Below are 25,435 nucleotides of genomic sequence, written 5' to 3'. Positions count from 1 at the left end.
TTGGTAGAATTTACTAGTGAAGCAACCTGAACATTGAATTTTCTTTATAGTAAGAATTTTAACTACAATTTCAATTTCTTCAATGGATATGAGTCTATATCATATTAGCTATTTCTTCTTGAATAAGTTTTGGAAATTTATGCATTTTTTATTATCTTATATTTTATTTATTTTTTAAGTGAGAAGAGGGTAGATAGTGAGACAGACTCCCGCTTGTACCCCAACTAGGATCCACCTGGCAACCCCCATCTGGGGCTGACACTTAAACCAATTGAACCACTGGCTGTAGGAGGGGAAGAAGGAAAGAAGGGGGAGAGGAGGAGAAGCAGATGGCTGTTTCTCATATGTGCCTTAACTAGGGATCAAACCTGGAACATCTACACCCCGGACCCATGCTCTACCACTGAGCCAACTGTCCAGGGCTGGAAATTTATATCTTTCAAGAAATATTTCCATTTCATGTAAGTTGTTAAATTTAGTATAAAAGTATTCATAATATTGCCTAACTATCCTTTTATGATCTGTAGAATCTATAATAATGTCTCTCTCTAATTTCTGATATTGGTAGTTTTTTCCCTTTTTTAAAGGAGAATTTTTACTACTTTTATGTACAGAAAGCTCAACAGTGTACATGTATCCCAGGAGAGTGGTCAGTTATTTAGCCTTTGCCTTTTCCAGCTAGGAAGTATGAGTTACCAACTTTGGACTCAAGACATTTCCTCCCTAGTGGCAGCAGATTTCATTATATCTGCCATTGTAATTGATCCAGATAGCTTGCATCAGCTTAGCCAGAGCTCTTTTGTCTTTCAACTTAATGTGTGTGAAGGCAATGGTGGTACAGATCTTTCTGTGGACGAGACACCTCAGCCTGGCTTTCCGCTTGAAAAGCAGTAGGAAAACCCCACCTATGGCACAGGGTGGGCAGAAGGACAAGCAGCTCAATGGGATACACATCATGTGAGATCACTACCAGCTGAGACTTCTTCTTTGCCAACGTGGGGACATTGTTAATCCCTGCTAGGACAGGTGGCCTCTTGGTAGGGACATCCCCTTTGCCAGCAGCTTTTATTCCTCAGCCCGTCAACAATTTCTGAGTCTTCTCTTGCTGTGTCTCTCATTTGTACTGGTGGGCCAGCTTAAGCCTTTGAGGCTTGGTCTGTTTGGCAGACCAAGGTCTAGGTGAACATGGTTAATCGCAGGAAGCTCTTTCACAGACGTAGAAAGAATAGTCCTTTGCCTCTGAGGACAAATGTAGCTGAGCCATTTGACAAAGTGAGTGAGGTCTCTTAATGCCAGATTCTTGGGCCTTTTCTCAAACAGGGGATTTACTATCTTCTTTTCTTCCTGCTTCATGACAGCAAGGGCTGGTGTCACCTTTCCCCCCTTAACTGTCTTTCCTTTTGGCATCTTGGACGGCAGGAGGGGAGACCCTTTTTTCTTTTTATTGATCAGTCTCGCTAGAACATTTTTAATTTTACAGATCTCGAAGAACCAACTGTTGATTTTACTGCTTTTCTTTATTGTTTTTGTTTTCTATTTCACTGATTTTCACCTTAGTTTTCAGTATTTTTCTTCCATTTAGTTTGCTCTACTTGTTCTAGGTTTTTGTTTCCTTGTTTTTTAATTGTTCTAGTTTTGAAGAATTTTCACACATTTTTTCTAATACTGCAGTTTTTTGGTATTGATTTGTTTTTTCCCTAAGTACTGCTTTGGTGGCATCCCACAAATTCTGATATGTTTTCATTTTATTTGAGTTGAGTGTCAATTAGATTCATTAGGACACATGGCTTCCAAACTTCCCTGGGTATCATCTCCATCCCAGTTAAGCCTAAAGGAGAAAGAACACAGAGAAAGATGCTTGGGAGCTTTTTATGACATCACATCCACTCCAATTCCATTGGTTAGAGCTCAGTCACATGGCTTCACCTAATGGTATGGGAGGCTGGAACATGTAGTCTAGCTTTTTGCCTGGGAAGAAAAAGAAAATGTATTTGGACAAACAGTCAGCAACCTCTATTTTCTGGAAGACCTTGTATAAGATAAGAAATACTTGAATCATGGGTATACAGTAGAAATTATAAAGTTATTTGGGCCTGCTTTTTACTTTGGGGTTAATTTTGTAAATGCTGATTCAATTTAATGGATACATGTTCATTTAGGTTTTCTATTACTTCTTGAGTCACTTTTTGTAATTCATTTTTTAGGTATATATAACTTAGTATAATTTTTAAAACAGCATAAATTTGTTGAAAGAATTTTCTTATTCTAATCTTTGCTAAAACTGTATAGTCATTCATTTTTAATATTGTTTACTTATGCCATCTGTTACATTTGATTAATCTTAGTAGAGATTTGTCGTCTTATTTGTCTTTACCAAAAATCTTAATTTGTTAATTTAAAAATCTTAATTTTGTTAATTTATGTTCTTTATTTTTTTCCTTTACATTATTTGGGCTTATTTTGCTGGTCCTTTTCAACTTGTAATTTGAATGCTAAGCTCATTATTTTTCATATTCCTTTCCTAATATATGCATGTAATATATGTATATATGCCATACATTTCCCTTGAATTTGGCTCCAGCTTTGTTACTGCATTTACAGAGTGCTTTCATTATTGGTTCATTTTATGTATTTCCATTGATTTCTGCTTTAATGCATGAGTTATTTGCAGTGTAATTTTAAATTTCTACAAGTATGGGAACTTTAGAGTATATATTAGGTTATTGTTTTCAAAATTAATTACGTTATTTTCAGACAATGTGGTATGTGTAATAATGATCCCTTTATTTTTGTTTTTTTGTTTGTTTGTTTGTTTTTGTTTTTTTATTCAGCAAGAGGAGGGGAGGCAGAGATAGGTTCTCGCATGTGTCCGGACTGGTATCCAACCGGCAAGCCCATTAGGGAGCAATGCTCTGCCCATCTGGGGCATTGCTCCATTGCTCAGCAACTGAGCTCTTCTTAGTGCCCGAGGCAGAGGCCACAGAGCCATCCTCAGTGCTCAGGGCCAACTTGCTCCAATTGAGCCATGGCTGCAGGAGAGGGAGAGAGAGAGATAGAGGGGGGGAGGAGGGAGAAACAGATGATTGCTTCTCCCATGTGCCCTGACCGGGAATCAGACCCAGGATATTCACACACCAGGCCGATGCTCAACCACTGAGCCAATTGGCCAGGGTCAGTAATGATTCTGTAAAATGTCTTTAGTCTTGCTTTATAGCCTTATTTATACATGCTAAGTTTGATATGTCTTCTCCTTTATTATGTTCTTAATTCCTTGCAACATTATCTTGTTTATTCCTTATTCTAATTCTATGAGATAAATAGTATGACTCCCATTTTTCAAATAAGTACATTAAAATCCAATCAACATAGTAATTAACTTTTCCAAGTTTACACATCGACTAAGTCTGGTATTCATCCAAAGCAGACACCAACTAGAAACAATCAGTATGGTCAAGTTTTTATATTGGTTGCATATGAGCCCTGCCTATATTTCACTGCAGTCTTTTAAACATCGGGGCAAGGATTCATTCTTATTTAAATAGATTTTTATCCTTCACTTGCTGCCTCAATCAGTATCTCACACATATTTGGTGTTGAATAGATGTTTGTTGAATTGGAGTAAACCTGAAACTGAAATCTGGAAAAACCCTAAGAGTATAATAAATAGGTAACTTGTGAATACTCAAAAATAAAACATGATTTGTATTTCTGGTATAATTGCAAAAAATAATCTGAAAACACTCATGGTACAGATATGCAGTAATTCTGGATAAGATATAAATACAAATATATGTGTATATATGTAACATTTAGATCTATCTCTATTTATTTGTAATTTTTATATATCTATATCATTCATACATCCTTTACCATACCTATCTAGGTATAGATAAAGGATATATCTTTATTTCTACATATATATATATGTTAAAGGATATATGGGCAGGGAAAGAGAGACTTACAAAGGTAATAAAGGTATAGACAGAGAATAGGGAGGTATAGCGTTGAATTTAGTTTACTAATGCTAAGACAAGAGAGAGAGAATGGTCAATAATAGTGACCTTTTGATTTTGTGTCACTTAAGTTATTTAATGACCTTGGAAATAGAAGTTGTGAAAAGTAGAAAATTTCATTTTAAGAAGTTTAGCTGTAAATGGTAAGAAAAAGATCAATTAAGCTGGAGAGGGTGTGGGTAAAGAGAGAGGGTTTTGCTTTTTGTTTTTTGCTTTCTTTATTTTAAGAAAGAAGAGTCATGACCTGATTTAAGACAATCTATTTAGCTAGCTCTCTCTTATTCATTCTGTAAGATTTAGCTCAGGTGTTACCATTAGGAGACTGTTCCTGCACTGGTCAAATTGTTTCTGTTGTCTTAACACTGTCAAGAGGTCATTATCATAGAACTTAGACTATTTTAATAAATATATCAGTTTAAATGTCCTGTCTTTTCCAGATTTAAACTCTATGATTATGGGTTATCTTTGTCTAGCCAATTCTTGGCAAGGGTTCAACAACAGAAAGTTCTCAAACAATGTTTTACTAAACTGTGGAGCCTTTTTTTTTTATCTTTCTCCTATCTCTTAATACCTCTTTCTGTGTCTATATTTTGTACTTATTTCTTCCCTTATAATACTTTTTAATTACGATTATTCTTTTTTACATAACTAAACAACATGCTTTTTTTTTTTTTTATAATTTTATTTTTTTAATGGGGTGACATCAATAAATCAGGATACATATATTCAAAGATAACAAGTCCAGGTTATCTTGTCGTTCAATTATGTTGCATACCCACCACCCAAAGTCAGATTGTCCTCTGTCACCTTCTATCTTGTTTTCTTTGTGCCCCTCCCACCCCCTATCCCTCTCCCATTCCCCCCTCCCCCCCGTAACCACCACACTCTTATCAATGTCTCTTAGTTTCACTATTATGTCCCACCTACGTATGGAATAATACAGTTCCTGTTTTTTTCTGATTTACTTATTTTGCTTCGTATCATGTTATCAAGATCCCACCATTTTGCTGTAAATGTTCCGATGTCATCATTTCTTATGGCTGAGTAGTATTCCATAGTGTATATGTGCCACATCTTCTTTATCCAGTCATCTATTGATGGGCTTTTTGGTTGTTTCCATGTCCTGGCCACTGTGAACAATGCTGCAATAAACATGGGGCTGCATGTGTCTTTACGTATCAATGTTTCTGAGTTTTGGGGATATATACCCAGTAGAGGGATTGCTGGGTCATAAGGTAGTTCTATTTTCAGTTTTTTGAGGAACCACCATACTTTCTTCCATAATGGTTGTACTACTTTACATTCCCACCAACAGTGTATGAGGGTTCCTTTTTCTCCACAGCCTCTCCAACATTTGCTATTACCTGACTTGCTAATAACAGCTAATCGAACAGGTGTGAGGTGGTATCTCATTGCCGTTTTGATTTGCATTTCTCTAATAGCTAAAGAAGATGAGCATCTTTTCATATATCTGTTGGCCATTTGTATTTCTTCCTGGGAGAAGTGTCTATTCATATCCTCTTCCCATTTTTTTATTGGATTGTTTGTTTGTTTGTTGTTGAGTTTTATGAGTTCTTTGTATATTTTGGATATTAGGCCCTTATCTGAGCTGTTGTTTGAAAATATCATTTCCCATTTAGTTGGCTTTCTGTTTATTTTGTTATCAGTTTCCCTTGCTGAGCAAAAACTTCTTAGTCTGATGTAGTCCCATTCATTAATTTTTGCCTTCACTTCTCTTGCCATTGGAGTCAGATTCATAAAATGCTCTTTAAAACCCAGGTCCATGAGTTGAGTACCTATGTCTTCTTCTATGTACTTAATTGTTTCAGGTCTTATGTTTAGATCCTTGATCCATTTTGAGTTAATTTTTGTACAGGGGGAGAGACTGTAGTCCAGTTTCATTCTTTTGCATGTGGCTTTCCAGTTTTCCCAGCACCATTTATTGAAGAGGCTTTCTTTTCTCCATTGTGTGTTGTTGGCCCCTTTATCAAAAATTATTTGACTATATATATGTGGTTTTATTTCTGGACTTTCTATTCTGTTCCATTGGTCTGAGTGTCTATTTTTCTGCCAATACCATGCTGTTTTGATTGTCGTGGCCCTATAATAGAGTTTGAAGTCAGGTATTGTTATGCCCCCAGCTTCATTCTTTTTCTTTAGGATTGCTTTGGCTATTCGGGGTTTTTTATAGTTCCATATAAATCTGATGATTTTTTGCTCTATTTCTTTAAAAAACATCATTGGAATTTTGATGGGAATTGCATTAAATTTGTATATTGCTTTGGGTAATATAGCCATCTTGATTATATTTATTCTTCCTAGCCAAGAACAAGGTATATTCTTCCATCTCATTATATCTTTTTCGATTTCCCTTAACAATGGCTTATAGTTTTCATTATATAAGTCCTTTACATTCTTTGTTATGTTTATTCCTAAGTATTTTATTTTTTTTGTTGCAATTGTGAAGGGGATTATTCTTTTGAGTTCCTTCTCAGTTGTTTCATTGTTGGCATATAGAAAGGCTATTGACTTCTGTATGTTAATTTTGTATCCTGCGACCTTACTGTATTGGCTTGTTGTTTCTAGTAGTCTTTTTGTGGATTCTTTGGGGTTTTCGATGTATAGGATCATATCATCTGCAAAAAGTGATACCTTTACTTCTTCTTTTCCGATATGGATGCCTTTTATTTCTTTGTCTTGTCTGATTGCTCTGGCTAGAACCTCTAGTACCACATTAAATAAGAGTGGAGAGAGTGGACAACCCTGTCTTGTTCCTGATTTAAGGGGGAAAGCCTTCAGTTTAGTGCCATTTAATATGATGTTAGCTGATGGTTTATCATATATGGCCTTTATCATGTTGAGATATTTTCCTTCTATACCCATTTTGTTGAGAGTCTTAAACATAAAATTGTGTTGTATTTTATCGAAAGCCTTTTCTGCGTCTATTGATAAGATCATGTGGTTTTTGTTCTTTGTTTTGTTGATATGGTGTATTACATTAACCGTTTTACGTATGTTGAACCATCCTTGAGATTCTGGGATGAATCCCACTTGATCATGATGTATTATTTTTTTAATATGTTGTTGTATTCGATTTGCTAGTATTTTGTTTAGTATTTTAGCATCTGTATTCATTAGAGATATTGGTCTGTAGTTTTCTTTTTTTGTGCCATCCTTGCCTGGTTTTGGTATGAGGGTCATGTTGGCCTCATAAAATGTGTTTGGAAGTATTGCTTCTTCTTCAATTTTTTGGAAGACTTTGAGTAGAATAGGAACCAAGTCTTCTTTGAATGTTTGATAAAATTCGCTGGTATAGCCGTCAGGGCCTGGACTTTTATTTTTGGGGAGGTTTTTAATGGTTTTTTCTATTTCTTCTCTACTGATAGGTCTGTTTAGGCTTTCTGCTTCTTCTTGACTCAGTCTAGGAAGGTTGTATTGTTCTAGGAATTTATCCATTTCTTCTAGGTTGTTGAATTTAGTGGCATAAAGTTTTTCATAGTATTCTACAATAATTCTTTGTATATCTACGGTGTCCGTGGTGATTTCTCCTCTTTCATTTTGGATTTTGTTTATATGAGTTCTTTCTCTTTTTTCCTTGGTAAGTCTTGCCAAGGGTTTGTCAATTTTGTTGATCTTTTCAAAGAACCAGCTCCTTGTTCTATTAATTTTTTCTATAGTTTTTCTGTTCTCTAGTTCATTTATTTCTGCTCTGATTTTTATTATCTCCTTTCTTCGGCTGGTTTTGGGTTGGCTTTGTTCTTCTTTTTCTAGTTCCTTAAGGTGGGAAGTTAAGTGGTTCACTTGGGCTCTCTCTTGTTTGTTCATATATGCCTGAAGCGATATGAACTTCCCTCTTATCACTGCTTTTGCTGCATCCCATAGATTCTGATATGTCGTATTGTCATTTTCATTAGTCTGTATATATCTTTTGATCTCTGCACTTATTTCTTCTTTGACCCATTCATTTTTTAAAACTATGTTGTTTAGTTTCCACATTTTTGTGGGATTTTTTTCCTCTTTTTTGCAGTTGAATTCTAGTTTCAAGGCTTTATGATCAGAAAATATGCTTGGTACAACTTCAATTTTTCTGAATTTGCTGATATTGTTTTTGTGGCCCAACATATGGTCAATTCTTGAGAATGATCCATGTACACTGGAGAAAAATGTATACTCAGTCACTTTGGGATGAAATGTCCTGTAGATGTCTATCATATCCAGGTGCTCTAGTGTTTTGTTTAAGGCCACTATGTCTTTGTTGATTCTCTGTTTGGATGACCGATCTAGAGCCATCAGCGGTGTATTGAGGTCTCCAAGTATGATTGTATTTTTGTCAGTTTTTGTTTTAAGATCAATAAGTAGCTGTCTTATATATTTTGGTGCTCCTTGGTTTGGTGCATATATATTAAGAATTGTTATGTCTTCTTGATTCAGTGTCCCCTTAGCCATTATGAAATGGCCATTTTTGTCTCTAAGTACTTTTCCTGTCTTGTAGTCAGCATTATCCGATATGAGTATTGCTACACCTGCTTTTTTTTGGATGTTATTTGCTTGGAGTATTGTTTTCCAGCCTTTCACTTTGAATTTGTTTTTATCCTTGTTACTTAGATGAGTTTCCTGTAGGCAGCATACAGTTGGATTTTCTTTTTTAATCCATTCTGCTACTCTGTGCCTTTTTATTGGTGAGTTTAATCCATTTACATTTAGTGTAATTATTGACACTTGTGAGTTCCCTATTGCCATTTTATATCTTGCTTTCTGTTAGTTTTGTGTCTTGTTTGATCCTTCTCTTTCGTTTTTCTATCTTTTGTTTTTATTTGGTTGTATTCCATACATCTTTCCTCTGTTGCTATCTTTTTTATCTCATGTGCTTCTGTGGTGGTTTTTTCAATGGTGGTTACCTTTGAGTAATGAAAAGGGTCCCTACCCTGTTCATTGTAGCGAACTATTTTGTGAGTACTTTTGCACTCCATCGTCCTTTGCTACTGTTAATCTCCGTCTTCTCCCCCTCTTTCTTTTTGTTGTTGTCACAGTTTAAATTTGGTTTTATTGTGTTCTTCTTGGAGCTTTTACTTGTGGCTCTGTTTTTTTTTGTTCTTTGTATCTGATTGGAGAACCCCCTTTAGTAATTCCTGGAGTGGGGGTTTTCTGATGATAAATTCCCTCATCTTTTCTGTATCTGTGAATGTTTTTATTTCTTCTTCGTATTTGAAGGATAGCTTTGATGGGTATAGTATTTGTGGCTGAAAGTTCCTCTCTTTCAGGACTTTAAATATTGGGGTCCACTCTCTTCTAGCTTGTAGAGTTTCTGCTGAGAAATCTGATGATAATCTAATGGGCCTTCCTTTATATGTTGTATTCTTCTTTTCCCTGGCTGCCTTGAGAATTTTTTCTTTGCTGTTGGTTTGTGTCAATTTCATTATGTATGCCTTGGAGTAGGTTTGTTGGGGTTAAGAAAACTTGGAGTTCTGTTTGCATCTTGAACTTGAGGCTTTAGTTCTTTCCACAGGCTTGGGAAGTTCTCATCAATTATTTGTTTGAGTATGTTCTCCATTCCATTTTCTCTCTCTTCTCCCTCTGATATACCTATTATTCTTATGTTATTCTTTTTGATGGAGTCAGATAATTCTTGTAGGGCTATCTCATTTTTTTTAATTTTTGAGTCTCTTTCTTCTTCTCTCTGTTGTGCCTTAAGTTGCTTGTCTTCTATTTCACTAATCCTCTCTTCTATCTGACCTGTTCTATTAGCTAAGCTTGTTACTTCGTTTTTCAGCTCGTGAATTGAGTTTTTCATCTCTGTTTGATTTGTTTTTATAGTTTCAATTTCCTTGGACATATATTCTTTGTGTTCATGGAGTTGTTTTCTGAGCTCCCTATATTGCCTTTCTGTGTTTTCTTGTATATCTCGGAGGATTTTTAGGATTTCTATCTTGAATTCTCTGTCATTTAGCTCCAAGGTTTCCAATATATTAAATTTTTTCTCCATAGATTTTTCCTCATCTAGCTGTGTTACCTCTCTTTCTTTTGTATCCATGATATTCGATTTTCTCTTCCTTAATGGCATCTGAGGGTGGTTTTGTTGATAGTATTAATGAGATTTAATAAAGAATAAAAAGTTAAAAAAAATAAAAAAATAACAAATCGAAAAGAGTTGTTTTTTTTAAAAAAAATTAATAATGAAATAAAGAAAAATAAAATAAAATAAAAATTTTTTAAAAAAGGAAATTATTCCCCCCCTCTTTTTTTCCTCTCCTCTCCTCTCCCCTCTTTCTTGAGAAAATCTTGTGGTGGATTGTGAGTTATAACAAACAATGCCTGTGATGGAGGGCCTGAATTGGGGAAAAGTAATAAAGGGGCAAAAAAGAGAGAAAGAAAAAAAAAAAAAAAAAAAAAAAAGGAAAAAAAAAAAAAAAAAAAAGAGCGTATGGGCCCACAAAAAGCAAATAAGGAAAAAATTTGGGTCAAGAATAAAATGATTTGCTTTTAGGTGTTGGTTTTCTAAGAGTTATGATGAGAGGAATAAGAGGAAAATGGAAAAATGGGGGGACAAATTAAAAACTTACTATTGTATTTAGTGGAACAAGAACTAGATAATATGGAGAGCCAGGGATGGGAGCACTGCTAGTGAGTTAAAAAGGTGAAGTAAAAACCCCCCAAAATGCCACAAACATAGGTTTGAGTCCCAGATAAGATAATTTGTTTGTTATTGAGGTTTGAATGAGAGGAGATGTAAAGGAGAAAGGAAGAAACTAATATAGAAGGAGAAAAGAAAGAGAGAGAGAGAAAAAAAGAGGGAACCACTAAAAGAAGAAAAAAGAAAGGAGAGAGAGAGAGAGAGAGTTAAGGGTTTTGGAGTGCAACCCTCATAGAGAGAAAGGAAGAGAAGAGAAAAGATAATGGGAGATGTAACACTTATGGGTAGTGTAGTTCCAGGAGAGGAGAGAGTAAGACCGGCAGAGAGTTAATCGGCCAAATTGGAGGAGGAAAAAAAAGTCTCAAGAATGAAGATAAGAGAAACAAACGAACAAATATAATAAAATGGGATAGGTTATAAAGTCTGCAGATTATTCTTGATTTTGAGAGGTTATCTTCTTGCTTTTTCTTTTCTCTCCCTCTTCCTGGTCGATGACTCTGTACCCCGGGTTCTGCCCCTTTGGCACGCTCAGGTAGAGGTTTGCAGTTGATAAGTCTCTATGGCAATGTCATGTATTGTGCTTTATTCTCGTTGGGAGTCGAGGCTCATTAGCATTTATAGGCTCCGACAGTGAGAGAGTCCGTGTTCCTGGAGCCTTTCTCCTAGTCTTTCCTTCCTCAATTAGTAGCCTGATAGTCCAGGTATGGGGTTGCTGCTGCCTCTGCCTGGATAGTAAGAGGCTCAAATTGCTGGCAACTCCCCACTCTATTTCCACTCAGCACAGGGCTCTGGGTAAGGCTCAGTCAGTCAGAGCTGCTAGCATAATCAGGCGGGCTTTCCGCCCACTCGAAGACCTCTGGCTCTGCCACTCTATCCGGTAACACAAGCGGGCGCCCACTTCCGGGGCGCTTGGAGGAAACTCTCACTCACTGTCTGCAACCAGGATATCCGGCCAGCAGTCTCACGCTCTGAGTGAAACCCCCAACCGCAGGGAAAAGTTGCAGCGTTGGAATTGAGTCTCGCTCCGTCCCCGTGTGCAGCTTTTGCAAGGCGCTGGGGCGTCCCGAGATTCCGCTTTGGCCCACACAAAGGCCCCTGACTCTGCCCCTCTGTGCGATAACACGGGCGCGCACTGCCGAGGCACTCGGAGGAATCGCTCACTCCTTATCTGCGCGCGCAAACCAGGATATGAGGCCAGCCGCGGTTCCCTCTGAGTGAAATAGCCTCCAGCACGGAAAATCTCCACTGTTGGGATTAGTTCTCACTCCCTCCCGTGCGTGGCTTTCCCAGGGCGCTGGGGCTGCCCAGAGACTCTGCCCTCAGCCCACAGAAAGGCCTCTGACCCTGCCTCTCCGTGGGGCAACACGGGCACCCACTCTCGGGGCCTAGGAAGAAATTCTCGCCCACTAACTGCGCACCGACCAGGAGACCGGGTAAAATGGCCGCTCCGCTTGTCTTTCTTTGTTTGGGTTTGGCGCGAGTGTTAGCTTGTATTGCCCGGGTTGCCACAGGATCAGATTTTCCTCGGCTTGGATCTCTGAGCCACAGCCTGGTTCGGCCGTTTTTGCTGCGGCAGCCTGGATCTATTCACCCCCTTTGCCTGCCTCAGTTTCTATATTCACAGTTACCAGAGAAAGCCGCCCTGTTTAGGTTAGTGAGGAAGGCGGAGCATTTCTTACTCCCTATTTCCTTCGGGGTTTGGTTATATATTTAGCCAATTTTTCACTCAATCATACCTTTGGGTGTATTGCGAAGAATCTGGAAGCTCCAAGTATAGGTTTTTCTGTTTCTGGTTGAAGATCTTGTTGAGTTTTGGGGGAGATTTATCGGTATCGCTTCCTACTCCGCCATTACTCTGACGTCATCCTCCCAACATGCTTTTATTATTCATGTTTGTAATGCTGACATCTAGCACAGTGCCTATCATTCACTCATTGACTGTTTAATTATTTCTTGAGTAACCAGTCATTAATTTAAACTCTGAGAATATCCATAGTGAAAAAAAGGACTTATCTTCTTATAAAGGAAAAGAAACAACAGACAATAAACCAATAAGTAAAGAAGATTATTTATCATGGTAATCAATAAAAACAAAGAAACAGGTGATATGGTAGAATGACTGTTGAAAGTGAAGAGTCATTACTTTAGATAGGATACTTAAGGGCAGAGTCGAGAAAGTAAAAATACTACTTTTGTATATTATGTTTCTTTATAATATATATTAGCTAAATCTTCGAAAGTGAGAGGAGATCTTAATGATCTCAGAGTCAAGGCTTTTCATTTTACAGATGATTTAGAGTGAAAGGCGACTTTTGGAAGGTATTTAGCAAATATGTAATTTATCTTTCTCTTGGTAAAGTGGTTTGGAAACTTTCAGATTCTTTATACCTCATTGGAATTCCCCTGAGATGTAAATGACTCATTTAAATCAGGGACAGGAAAGGTGTACTAATCAAACCTATTTTCTTCCCTAATGAAGAATTTTAAAAAATAATATGAAAAGAAGGACTAAGATCTTCAGGAGAAAACTGAGTGGGCTATAAACACAATAATAACCATAGAGATGCTACAAGGAGATCTATAGTATCCAAGTAAAGGAGTCAGGAATTACAGATGAAGTTTCAAAAATTTTTTTCCTAACAGTTCTAATATACTCATGGTGGAAAATTCAAATATACAGAAAAGTCTGGAGTGCAAAATTATAACTATAAGCTCTTACCCCAGGGATAACTAATGTTGATTATTTTCCTTATACATGTTTCTTTTTCTCTTTTTATCAATTGAGATCATATGATTTTCATATTTTTTAATTATTTGAGAAAATAAGAATGAAAATAAAAACAGAAGGACAAATAATAAAAAACACCCGTGTTTCCTACTAAATAAATATTTTTGGTCATATAAACTTCATATCTTTAATTTTCTAAAGAAATGAAACATTGTAGTGTTAAGTTTATGTTTTGTTTATAGACTCATTCTCCTCATTTCTTCTCCAAACACAACTTGTATGCATTTGGTACCCAATTTCCTATTTAATATCTTAACACTACCTTATGTAATATCATTTGAAATATTATACCATTTAAATTTACCTAGAGATTAAAGATACATGCATAAAATAATCTTTTATAATTTATTTGTATAGATGTTTATAATCACTTAACCAATGTTCTGGCTGCTGGTACTGTTACTTTGGGGATTGGTTTCTTTGCTTTGGCATCAGCTTTGTGGTTCCTGATTTGCAAACGAAGGTAAGTTTTATCAGAATATTTTACTTTAAAAAAAAATTATGAAGACTTCTTCTAATGGTATAAAATCAAAATAACTAAAATAGTATTGGTTCTGTAATTTGAGGTTTGTTTATAGACCCTTCGATTGGGAGGGAAAGCTCTACATGTTTAAAATAGCCCGAAAAGCCTGACCTGTGATGGCTCTGTGGATAAAGTGTTGACCTGAAATGCTGAGGTCCCTCCCAGGTTGGAAACCCTGGGCTTGCCTGGTTAAGGCACATACAGGAAGCAACTACTATGAGTAGATGCTTCCTGCTTCACTCACTCTTTCTCACTCTATCTGTTTCTCCCCTCTCTCCAAAAATCAATCAATCAATCAATAAAATAGCTTGAAAAGAGACATCCTAGTAGCATCATTGTTCAAATAGTATAATAGCTATCTTCATGCATTAAGAAATATGAGATCTAGCCTGACCTGTGCTGGCACAGTGGATAAAGTGTTGACCTGGAAATGCTGAGGTTACCAGTTCGAAACCCTGGGCTTGCCTGGTCAAGGCACATATGGGAGTTGATGCTTCCAGCTCTTCCCCCCTTCTGTCTCTCCTCTCCCCTCTGTCTCTTCCTCTCCTCTCCAAAATGAATAAATAGAAATAAAATAAAATAAAAAACAAAAAAAAAGAGAAAGAAATATGAGATCTATTGTATTCTGTAGAAGATATACATTTGAAATATAAGGTTAGAAATTTAAACTTTTTTTTTCATTACTAATAGAAGTTAAAAACATATTTGATAAGAGGACTCCCTTTCTTCAGGAGATACTTAAGAAAAGAGCTGTAGTCTTTTGCCAGACACCTCAGCTCCTTTGAACCCTAAAATTTGGTGGGTTTTATTTTAATTTATTGAGTGGCATTAGTTAATAAAATTATATAGGTTTTAGGTGTACAATTTTAAATACACCATTTGTATATTGCATTGTGTGTTCAAGTGGCCTTCCATCAACATTTATTCCCCCTTACCCTCTTTGCCCTCCCCCCACTACCCTTTCCCTCTGGTAATCACCGTACTGTTGTCTGTGCCTATATGTTGTTGGGGTTTTTTTGTTGCTTAATCCCTTCAACTTTTTCTCCCATTCCACTCAACATTCCTCCCCTCTGACAGCTGTCAGTCTGTTCTCTGTATCTATAAGTCTGTTTCTATTTTGTTTGTTAGTTTAGTTTAGTTTATTTATTAGATTCCACATATATGTGATATCATATTGTACTTGTCTTTCTCTGACCGACTTATTTCACTTAGCATAATATTCTCTAAGTTCATCCATGCTGTCATAAAGGGTAAGATTTCCTTCTTTTTTTACGACCAAATAGTATTCCATTGTGTAAATGTACCACAGATTTTTTATCCACTCATCCACTGATGGGCAAGTGGGCTGTTTCCAAATCTTGACTATTATAAATAATGCTGCAGTGAACATAGGGATGCACAAATTCTTTTAAATTAGTGTTCTGGATTTTTTCAGATAAATTCCCAGAAGAGGAATTGGTGGGTCATAAGGCAGTACCATTTTTAATTTTTTGAGGTAACTCCATTCTACTTTCTGTAGTGGCTGCACCAATCTACATTCCATCAAACAGTGCATGAGGGTTCCCTTTTCTCCACATCCTCACCAGCCCTTGTTGTTTGTTGATTTAATGACAGCCATTCTGACAGGTGTGAGCTGATATCTCATTGTAGTTTTAATTTGCATTTCCCTGATGATTAGTGATGTTGAGCATCTTTTTATATGTTTATTGGTCATCTGTATGTCCTCTTTGGAGAAATGTCTAATAAAGTGTACTACCCATATTTAAATTGGGTTCCTTGTTTTTCTGGTGTTTAGTTGTTTGAATTCTTTATAAATTTTGAATATTAACCCCTTATCAGATTAATCATAGATGAATATGTTCTCTCAGTAGATTGTCTTTTTGTTCTGCAAAGTTTTTTAGTTTCTTATAGTCCCATTTGCTTATTTTTGTGTTGTTTTACTTGTCCAAGGAGCTAAATATATATAAATTCACCATAAGAAATGTCTGAGATTTTACTGCCTCTAGTTTCTTCTAGGATTTGTATGGTTTTGAAGTTAACATTTAAGTCTTTAATCCATTTTGAGTTTATTTTTGTATATGGTGTGAAAAGGTGGTCTACTTTTATTTTACTTTTTGCATGTCTGTTCAATTTTCCTAGCACCATTCATTAAATAAACTATCTTTACTCATTGTATGTTCTTGCCTCCTTTGTCAAGTATTAATTGACCATAAAGGGATGAGTTTATTTCTTTGCTCTCTGATCTATATGTCTGTTTTTATGCCAGTACCATGCTGTTTTGATTACCATGATCTTGTAGTATAGTTTGATATTGGGTAGCGTGATTCCTCCAACTTTGTTCTTTTTTCTCAAGATTGCTGTGGCTATTCAGGGTCTTTTGTGATTTCCTATAAATTTTTAAAATATTTGTTCTAGTTCTGTGAAATACACATTGATGTCTTGATAAGAGTGGTGTTGAATCTATATATCTATAGATTGCTTTGGATAATATCAATATTTAATTATGTTAATTCTTTTTACCTATAAACACAATATATGCTTCCACTTATTTGTATCTTCTTTAGTTTCTTTCTTTAATGTCTTATAATTTTCCAGGTACAGGTCTTTTACATCCTTAGTTAAATTTATTCCTAGGTTTTGGTTTTTCTTTTTTAAGCTATTGTGAATGGGGTTGTTTTCTTAGTTTCCTTTCTGATAGTTCACTATTGGTGTACAAAAATGCAACTGATTTCTGGATATTTATTTTGTATTCTGCTACTTTACTGAACTAGTAGATTTACTACTTTACTTTACAGTTCTAGTAGATTACTGGCAGAATTTTTAGGGTTCACTATATACAGTATCATGTCATCTGCAAATAATGACAATTTTACTTCTCCCTTTCCAATTTGGATGCCTTTTATTTCTTCTTGTTTGATGGCTGTGGCTAGGACTTCCAGTACTATGTTAAATAAGAGTGGTGAAAACAGGACCTGGCCAGGTGGCTCAGTGGATAAAGCATCGTCATTCTAGTGCACTGAAGAGGTGGGTTTAATTCTTGGTCAGGGCACATAAAAGAATCAGTCAATGAGTATTACAACTAAATGGAACAACTAAGTAAAACAACAAGTTGATACCTCTCTCTCTCTCTCTCTCTCTGTCCCCCTTCCACTTTCTCAAATCAATGGAAAAAAAGTGATGAAAGCTGAAATCCCTGTTTTGTTCTCAATCTTAAAGGAAACCATGTAGTTTTTGCTCAATGAGTATGATATTAGCTGTCAGTCTGTCATATATGGCCTTTATTACAGTGAGGTATGTTCCCTCTATTGCCTCTTTGTTGAGAGTTTTCATCATAAATGGGAGCTGAATTTTATCAAGTGCTTTTATTGCATCTATTGCTATGATTATGTTGTTTTTATCCTTCATTTTGTTTATGTGATGTATAATGTTTATTGAGTTGCAGATGTTGTACCAACTTTACGTCCCTGGAATAAATCCCAGTTGATCATGGTATATGATGTTCATGTATTGCTGGATTCAATTTGCTAATATTTTGTTGAGGATTTTAGCATCTATGTTCATCAGGGATATTGGCCTGATTTCTGGTTTTTGTAGTGTCTTTGTCAGGTTTTGGAATTAGGATAATTCTGGCCTCATAAAATGAGCTTGGGAGTCTTCCCTCCTCTTGAATTTTTTGGAATAGTTTGAGAAGGATAGGGGTTAGTTCTTCTCTGACTCTGATAAAATTCATCTGTGAAGTTCTCTAGTCCATGACTTTTGTTTGTTGAGAGTTTTTTTATTACTGCTTCACTTTCATTAGTTGTAATTGGTCTAGTCAGGTTTTCTGATTCTTACTGATTCGTTTATGGAAGATTGTATGTTTTTTAGGAATTTATCTATTTTGTCTAGATTGTCCAATTTATTGGCATATAGTTGTTTGTAACATTTTCTTACAATCTTTTGTTGTTCTTTGCTGTAAGCTATTATTTCTCTTTGATTTTTTATTTTATGTATTTGAATCCTCTCTCTTTTTTACTTAATAAGTCTGGTTCAAGGTTTGCCAATCTTACTTATCTTTTCAAAAAACCAGCTCTTGGTTTCATAATCTTTTGTACTGTTTTTTAGACTATTTTGTTTATTGCTGCTCTAATCTTTATTATTTCCTTTCTCCTGCTCACTTTGGGCTTTGTTTATTGTTATTTTTCTATTACCTTTGAGTGTAAAGTTAGATTGTTTTTTAAAGATTTTTCTTATTTTTTGAGATAGGTTTGTAATGTTATGAATTTCCCTCTTTAGATGGCTTTCACTGTGTCCCATAGATTTGGGTTGTTGTGTTCTCATGCTCATTTGTTTCAAGGTATCTTCTGATTTCTTCCTTGATCATTGTTAACCCATTCATTGTTTACTAACACGTTATTTAGCCTCCATGTGTTTGTGTGTTTTTAATTTTTCTGCTTGTGATTTGTTTCTAGTTTCATACCATCATGGTCAAAGAAGATGTATAATATGATTTTTTTTTTTAAGTGACAGGAGGGCAGATAGTGAGACAAACTTCCGCATGTGCCCTTACAGGGATCTACCTGGCAATCCCTGTCTGGGGTGCTTCTCAAATCAACCGAGCTATTTTTAGCACCTGAGGCTGCTGTGCTCAGACTAACCAAACTAGCCCCAATGCTGGGGGCTGAGCCTCAAACTAATCAAGCCACTGGCTGTGGGAGGGGAAGAGGGAGAGAATGGGGAGATGATCACTTCTCTTGTGTGCTCTGACTGGGAATCGAACCCAGGACGTCCATACACCAGGCCAACACTCTATCCACTGAGCCATATTGACCAGGGCCAATATGATTTCAATCTCTTAAATTTATTGAGATCACAAGACTAGACTTTTGTTTATTTTTTATTTTTTACAGAGACAGAGAGTGAGTCAGAGAGAGGGATAGACAGGGACAGACAGACAGGAATAGAGAGAGACGAGAAGCATCAATCATTAGTTTTTCGTTGCACATTGTGACACCTTAGTTGTTCGTTGATTGCTTTCTTTTTTTTTAAACTAATTACCTGATTGTATTTTATTTTTTTAATTTATTTATTCATTTTTTTTAGAGAGGAGAGAGAGAGAGACAGAGAGAGAGAAGGGGGGAGGAGCTGGAAGCATCAACTCCCATATGTGCCTTGACCAGGCAAGCCCAGGCTTTCGAACCGGCGACCTCAGCATTTCCAGGTCAACGCTTTATCCACTGAGCCACCACAGGTCAGGCTTTGATTGCTTTCTCATATGTGCCTTGACCGCAGGCCTTCAGCAGACCGAGTAACCCCTTGCTGGAGTCAGCGACCTTGGGTTCAAGCTGGTGGGCTTTTTGCTCTAACCAGATGAGCCCGCGCTCAAGCTGGCGACCTCGGGGTCTCGAACCTGGGTCCTCCACATCCCAGTCCGACGCTCTATCCACTGTGCCACCGCCTGGTCAGGCCACAAGACTAGACTTTTAAGAATCATTTCTATAGTTCATTAAATTTATTGAGACTCGTTTTGTGTCCTCATATGTGGTTTATCCTAGAATATGTTCCATGTGCACTGAAAAGAATATATATTCTGTGCTTTGGGGTGAAATGTTCTGAAGATATCAACTAAATCCATTTGACCTAGTGTGTCATTTAAAGCTACAGTTTCTTTGTTGATTTTCTGTCTGGACTATCTGTCTATTCATGTCAATGGGGTGTTAAAATCCCCTACTAAGACTGTATTACTGTCAATTTCTCCTTTTGTGTCCATTAAGGTTTGCTTTATATATTTAGGTGCTCCTATGGTAGGTGCATAAGTGTGTACATGTGTTATATCCTCTTGTTGGAATGCTCCCTTTATCATTATGTAGTGTCCTTTTTTTATCTCTTATTATAGTCTTTGTTTTAAAGTCTATTTTGTTGTATATAAGTATTGCTAACCCAGCTTTTTAAAAAAATATCTTTTAAATATCATTTAAAATATCATTTTTCATCTCTTTTAGTCTGTGTATATCTTTTGTTCTGAGGTGGGTCTTGTGTACATAGAATATTTATGGGTCTTGTTCTTTTATTCATTCAACTACCCAATGTCTTCTGATTGGAGCATTTAAGCCATTTTTTGTTTTTGTTTTTTGTGACAGAGACAGAGAGAGAGGAACAGATAGGGACAGACAGACAGGAAGGGAGAGAGATGAGAAGCATCAATTCTTTGTTGTGGCACCTTAGTTGTTCATTGATTGTTACTCATGTGTACCTTTACCTGGGAGCTACAGCTGAGCAAGTGATCCTTTGCTCAAGCCAGTGTCCTTGGGCTCAAGCAGGCGACCTTTGGGCTCAAGCCAGTGACCATGGGGTCATATCTGTGATCCCTTGCTCAAGCCAGTGATCCCACGCTCAAGCTGGTGAGCCTGTACTCAAGCCAGATGAGCCCATGTTCAAGCCAGTGACCTCGGAGTTTCAAACCTGGGTTCTCTGCATCCCAGTCTGATGCTCTATCCACTGTGCCACCACCTTGGTCAGGCTAAGCCATTTGAATTTAAAGTGATTATTAAAATAATAATAATAATAAAATAAAGTGATTATTAAACAAATTAGTATTTCTGTCTCTATCTCTGTCTCTCGCCATTCTTCTCTTTCTAAGTAAATAAATTTTAAATAATTCTTCTTGTAATACTGGTTTGACAGTAAGAAACTCCTCTAGCTTTTTCTTGTCTGGGAAGCTCTTTAATTCTTCTTCAATTACAAATGTTAGTCTTTCTGGGTAAAGTAGTTTTGGTTGAAGGTTGTTCCTTTTCATCATTTTGAATATATCATGCCAATCTGGATAGCTTGAAATGTTTCCAATGAGAAATCAGCTGTCTTTTTTATGGAGGCATTATTGTAAGTAAGTAAGTAACTGTCTTTTTCTTGCTGCTTTTAAGATTCTCTCTTTGTCTTTAACATTTGCCATTTTAATTATGATGCACCTTGGTATGGGCCTCTTTTGGTTCATATTGTTTGGGACTCTATGTAGTTCCTGGACTTGTTTGCCTTTTTCCTTCGCCAAGTTAAAGATATTTTCAGTTATTTATTCAAATAGGTTTTTGAGCCTGACTAGGCAGTGGTGCAGTGGATAAAGCATCGAGCAGGGACACTGAGGACCCAGGTTCAAAACCTGGAGGTCACCAGCTTGAGCACAGGCTCATCTGGCTTGAGCATGGGCTCAACAGCTTGAGCGCAGGGTCACTGACTTGAACATGGATCATAGACATGACCCCAAAGTCACTGGTTTGAGCCCAAAAGTTGCTGACTTGGAGCCCTGGCTTGGAGCCCAAGGACGCTGGCTTGAGCCCATGGTTGCTGGCTTGCACAAGGGGTCACTGGCTCACTGGAGCCCCCATGCCCGCCCCAGTCAAGGCACTTACGAGAAAGCAATCAATGAACAACTGAAAGTTCCGCTACAAGTTGATGCTTCTCATCTCTGTCCCTTCTTGTCCATCTGTCCCTGTCTGTCTGTCTGTCTCTCTCTCTCATTAAAAATAAATAGGTTCTCAATTCCGAGCTCTCCCTCTTCTCCTTCTGGTACTCCTATGATGTGGATGTTGTTACACTTAATGTTGTCCCAAAGGTCCCTTCAACTGTCCTTATTTTTTAAAAATTATTTTTCTTTTTACTGTTCTGATTGGGTATTTTATGCTATCTTGTCTTCTAAATTGCTGATTTAGTCCTCTGCTTTATCCAAGCTACTGTTTATTCCTTCAGTGTATTCTTCATTTCAAATATTGTATTCTTTATTTCTGACTGGTTCCTTTTTATGGTTTCTATGTCCTTTTTCATGCTGTTGTAGTTCTAAGTTTCTTGAACATCCTTATATCCACTTTTTAAACTATATCTGATAAAGTACTTGCCTCCATTTTATTTAATTCTTTTTCTGGAGATTTCTCCTGTTCTATTATTTGGGGCTTGTGTCTTTGTCTCCCCATTTTGGCTGCTTCTTTGTGTTTGTTTTTGTGTATTAAATAGATCTGCTATGACTTCCAGTCTTTGTGGAGTGACTTTATGTAGCAGGTGTTCTGTGAGACATAGTGGCACAGTCTTCCTGATCACCCGAGCTGGATGCTCTATGAATATCTCTTGTGTGGGTTATGTGGGCCCTCCTGTTGTAATTGATACTTGATTGGCCCATTCATGTGTTGGGTCAATCCTTAGGCTGGCTGATGTGAGGGTCAATCTTGACCACAGTGTACAAGTTGCTGTGCATGTGCAGACCATTAAAGCAGAATTCACCTCTGCAGAGTCTGGTGCCTACTGAGATCCCCATTTGGATATGCTACTTGTGAAACTAATTGAATCATGCACTGAGGTTTTCTGAAGCTGGTATTTGCTTCTGGTACTGTTGGTTCTGGGGTCTCTTGGGAAGGACTCTGGTGAAGATGCTGCCTTTGACTAGCCCTAGGCAACCTGTTTGGAGCTACAAAGTGTTCCTCACTTTGTGGTTGCCTCTGCTGGGCCTGGGTGTGCATGGGAAAGACCAAGCTCCATTCCAGGGGTGATCAGCAAAAGTTCCAAGGCTCCTTAAGATTCACCTCTGCCTGCCTCTATCTGCCAACTATCTATTAGGCTTAGTCACTGAAAGAGCCTCTGCTAGTATTCAAGTTGCTTGAAATAGGTTCTCAATGAGTCACCAAATCAATACAGGTTTAAACTTGTGTTAATGTAGATCTGAGGCCACTCAGCACAAGTCCCAGGGTGTATCAAGTCAAGCTGCCTCCTGCTGGGTGCACAAACATATATATTTGTGATGGGGTGGGGTCTCAGAGAATCATCAGCATGAGGCCAGCAGAATTTACTAGGCCCAAGAGACCAAGAGTTGGCCACGTGCAGGAAGGGTTCTGCACTAGTTAGGCATATAAAGGAAAAACATCCTGTCATAGAGCCACAACACTCAGTCTGTCCCAGATTTTTCCCAGACCTCTGTGGGGTGGAGCCATTAGGAATTGGGAGATGGGGGCAGTAGGGGCCCAGAGATTGGGGCTAACAGGTATCCCATGAAGGAGAGGTGCCAGTCCGATTCACAGTATAATGGAGAGAATGGGTCCTGCCCCAAATCAGTTACTGACACACAACTCAATCATTGACATTCCCCAAGTCTGCCCAGACCTCTGCACCCTGACCCAGGCAGATGACTCCTCAGCAGGGCACAAGCGTTGCAGGGTGGGGTGCCAGGGAGTCCAGAGTGTGAGGCTATTGCATTCCACCAGACTGATGCCGCATGCAGGGGAGTGCTCCACACAAGAAAGATGGTGTTTGCAGTGTGGGAGAAAAATTCAGCTCAGTAATCCTGGCAGCTATCTCTTTAGCTCTCTCCCCAGAGTCACAAACTCCAGTCTCTCCCCATACAACTCTAGTTTGCTCTGCCCTCCCTCCACCAGAGCCCAAGGTGAGTGGCTGCAAATGAGATTTTGTGCATTGGTCTTTTAAGAGGGTACCTGTATCTCTAGCAACTTCTGTCTCTTTGATGGACAGAATCCCCAATGATTTTCACAGCCAGATGATATGTGGGTGCTCTTCCTGGCTTTGGTGCTCTCATCTGGGGTGCCCAGTTTGGGATTGAGACTCCACACTTCTCAGAGGGTACCTTTGCAGATAAAATATCTCTCCACCCTTAGAAGTGGAATCAGCCCTTTCCGTTTCGTGCCCCTTCCTTCCAGTCTCAATGTGGCTTCTTCTGTAAATCCTTGGTTATTAGACTTCTCTTTAGCTAGCCTCCAGTTGGTTATTGAGGTGGAATGTCCTCTATTTTAATTGTAATTCCAGTTTGGTCCTGGGAAGAGGTAAGTGTAACATCTACCTACTATGCCACCATCTTGGATTCTCTTTAAAATGTGGTGTTTTTAATTATTTAATCAGTTTTGTATTTTCCTTGTCTTATTTTTAAAAATATAAATTATAACCTGATCTCCCCACACACTCTTCCATATCAACAAATGAATACTTACTATCTATCCATTTAGAAACTAGAAATTATTCACTCATACATTATTTCAACAAATATTTATTAGGTGCCTGCCATTGTTCTGTGAACAAGGCAGACAAGGTTTCTGTCTCATAGACTTGCAGTGACACTGAGAGGAGATAGATAATGAACAAGGAGATAATGTGCTCAGAGGATATCTTTTCAGGTGGGCAGTATTTAATCTGAGAGCTAGTGAAATGGAGACATACATGAGAAGACCCCGTGGAAGAGTTTTCAAAGCTAAAAAGATGGCAAGTTCAAACATCCCAAGTGGGAATGATGTTGGTATTGTTCAGTAAACAGAAAGGCCAGTGTAAATGGACTGTATCAAGATGAAAATGGGCCCTGGCCAGTTGGCTCAGCAGTAGAGTGTTGGCCCTGCATGTGGAAGTCCCGTGTTCAATTCCCAGCCTGGGCACACAGGAGAAGCACCCATCTGCTTCTCCATCCTTCCCCCTCTCCTTTCTCTCTATCTCTCTCTTCCCCTCCTGCAGTAAAGGCTCCATTGGAGCAAAGTTGGCCTGGGTGCTGAGGATGGCTCCATGGCTTCTGCCTCAGGCACTAGAAAGGCTCTGGTTGCAACAGAGCAAAGCCCCAGATGGGCAGAGCATCGCCCCCTAGTGGGCATGCCGGGTGGATCCCAGTCAGGCACAGGTGGAAATCTGCCTCCCTGCTTCTCACTTCAGAAAAAATATTTTTAAAAAAGGAAGAAAATGATGAGATTGAACAGTAAATAAGGGCCAAATCACACAGGATTTTGTAGGCTAGAACAGAAATTTTCAACCTTTTTCATCTCATGGCACACATGAACTAATGACTAAAATTCTGCAGCACACACACAAAATATATATTTTTTGCTGATATGACAAAAAACTTAGGTATAATTTTGATTCATTTACATGGAACTATTATTGTGTTATTGTCATTTTTTGTGTGTATGACAGAGACAGAGAGAGGAACAGATAGGGACAGACAGAAAGGGAGAGAGATGAAAAGCATCAATTCTTTGTTGTGGCACTTTAGTTGTTCATTGATTGCTCTCTCATATGTGCCTTGACCTGGAGGCTACAGCAGACCAAGTGACCCCTTGCTCAAGCCAGTGACCTTGGGCTCAAGCTGGTGAGCCTTATTCAAGGCAGATGAGCCCGTGCTCAAATTGGCGACCTCAGGGTTTTGAACCTGGGTCCTCTGTGTCCCAGTCCGATGTTCTATCCACTGTGCCACCACCTGGTCAGGTGGTTATGGTCATTTTTTTTGACAGCCTAAAAGAGAAGAGGTCAATGCCCCTGATTAAATAGTCAGGTATTGCATGTTTTAAAAATCATTATGGTACACCAGTTAAAAATTGCTGGTCTAGGATATGGTATTTTTATTTTAATATTTGTGCTATTAAGATTTAAGCAAGGGAATCACACTTTATCATTATAATAATAACATTAAGTGCTTACTACATACTAAGGGATTTATATATATATAATATCTCATTTAGACTTCATAATAGATCCAT

At 37.7% G+C, this 25,435-nt stretch overlaps 1 protein-coding gene and 1 pseudogene across 1 annotated transcript in view; one reads left to right on the top strand and one right to left on the bottom strand.

The window, feature by feature from the left end:
• Positions 1–654: 654 nt before the first annotated feature.
• On the bottom strand, positions 655–1,407 carry LOC136329061 (large ribosomal subunit protein eL8-like; annotated as a pseudogene).
• An 11,352-nt stretch (positions 1,408–12,759) lies between these two features.
• Positions 12,760–25,435, top strand: part of C3H1orf185 (chromosome 3 C1orf185 homolog) — a 45,245-nt gene continuing 32,569 nt past the window's right edge. The window contains exons 1-2 of the mRNA XM_066266549.1: positions 12,760–12,772; positions 13,790–13,895. Coding sequence (XP_066122646.1) covers positions 12,760–12,772; positions 13,790–13,895 — 119 coding nt within the window. The remainder of the gene's footprint in view (positions 12,773–13,789; positions 13,896–25,435) is intronic.

Source organism: Saccopteryx bilineata, chromosome 3 (assembly GCF_036850765.1).
Source record: "Saccopteryx bilineata isolate mSacBil1 chromosome 3, mSacBil1_pri_phased_curated, whole genome shotgun sequence".
NCBI classification, from domain to species: Eukaryota; Metazoa; Chordata; class Mammalia; order Chiroptera; family Emballonuridae; genus Saccopteryx; species Saccopteryx bilineata.
The sequence above is the reverse complement of the archived record's forward strand: the minus strand, read 5'-3'. Positions and strand labels throughout refer to the sequence as shown.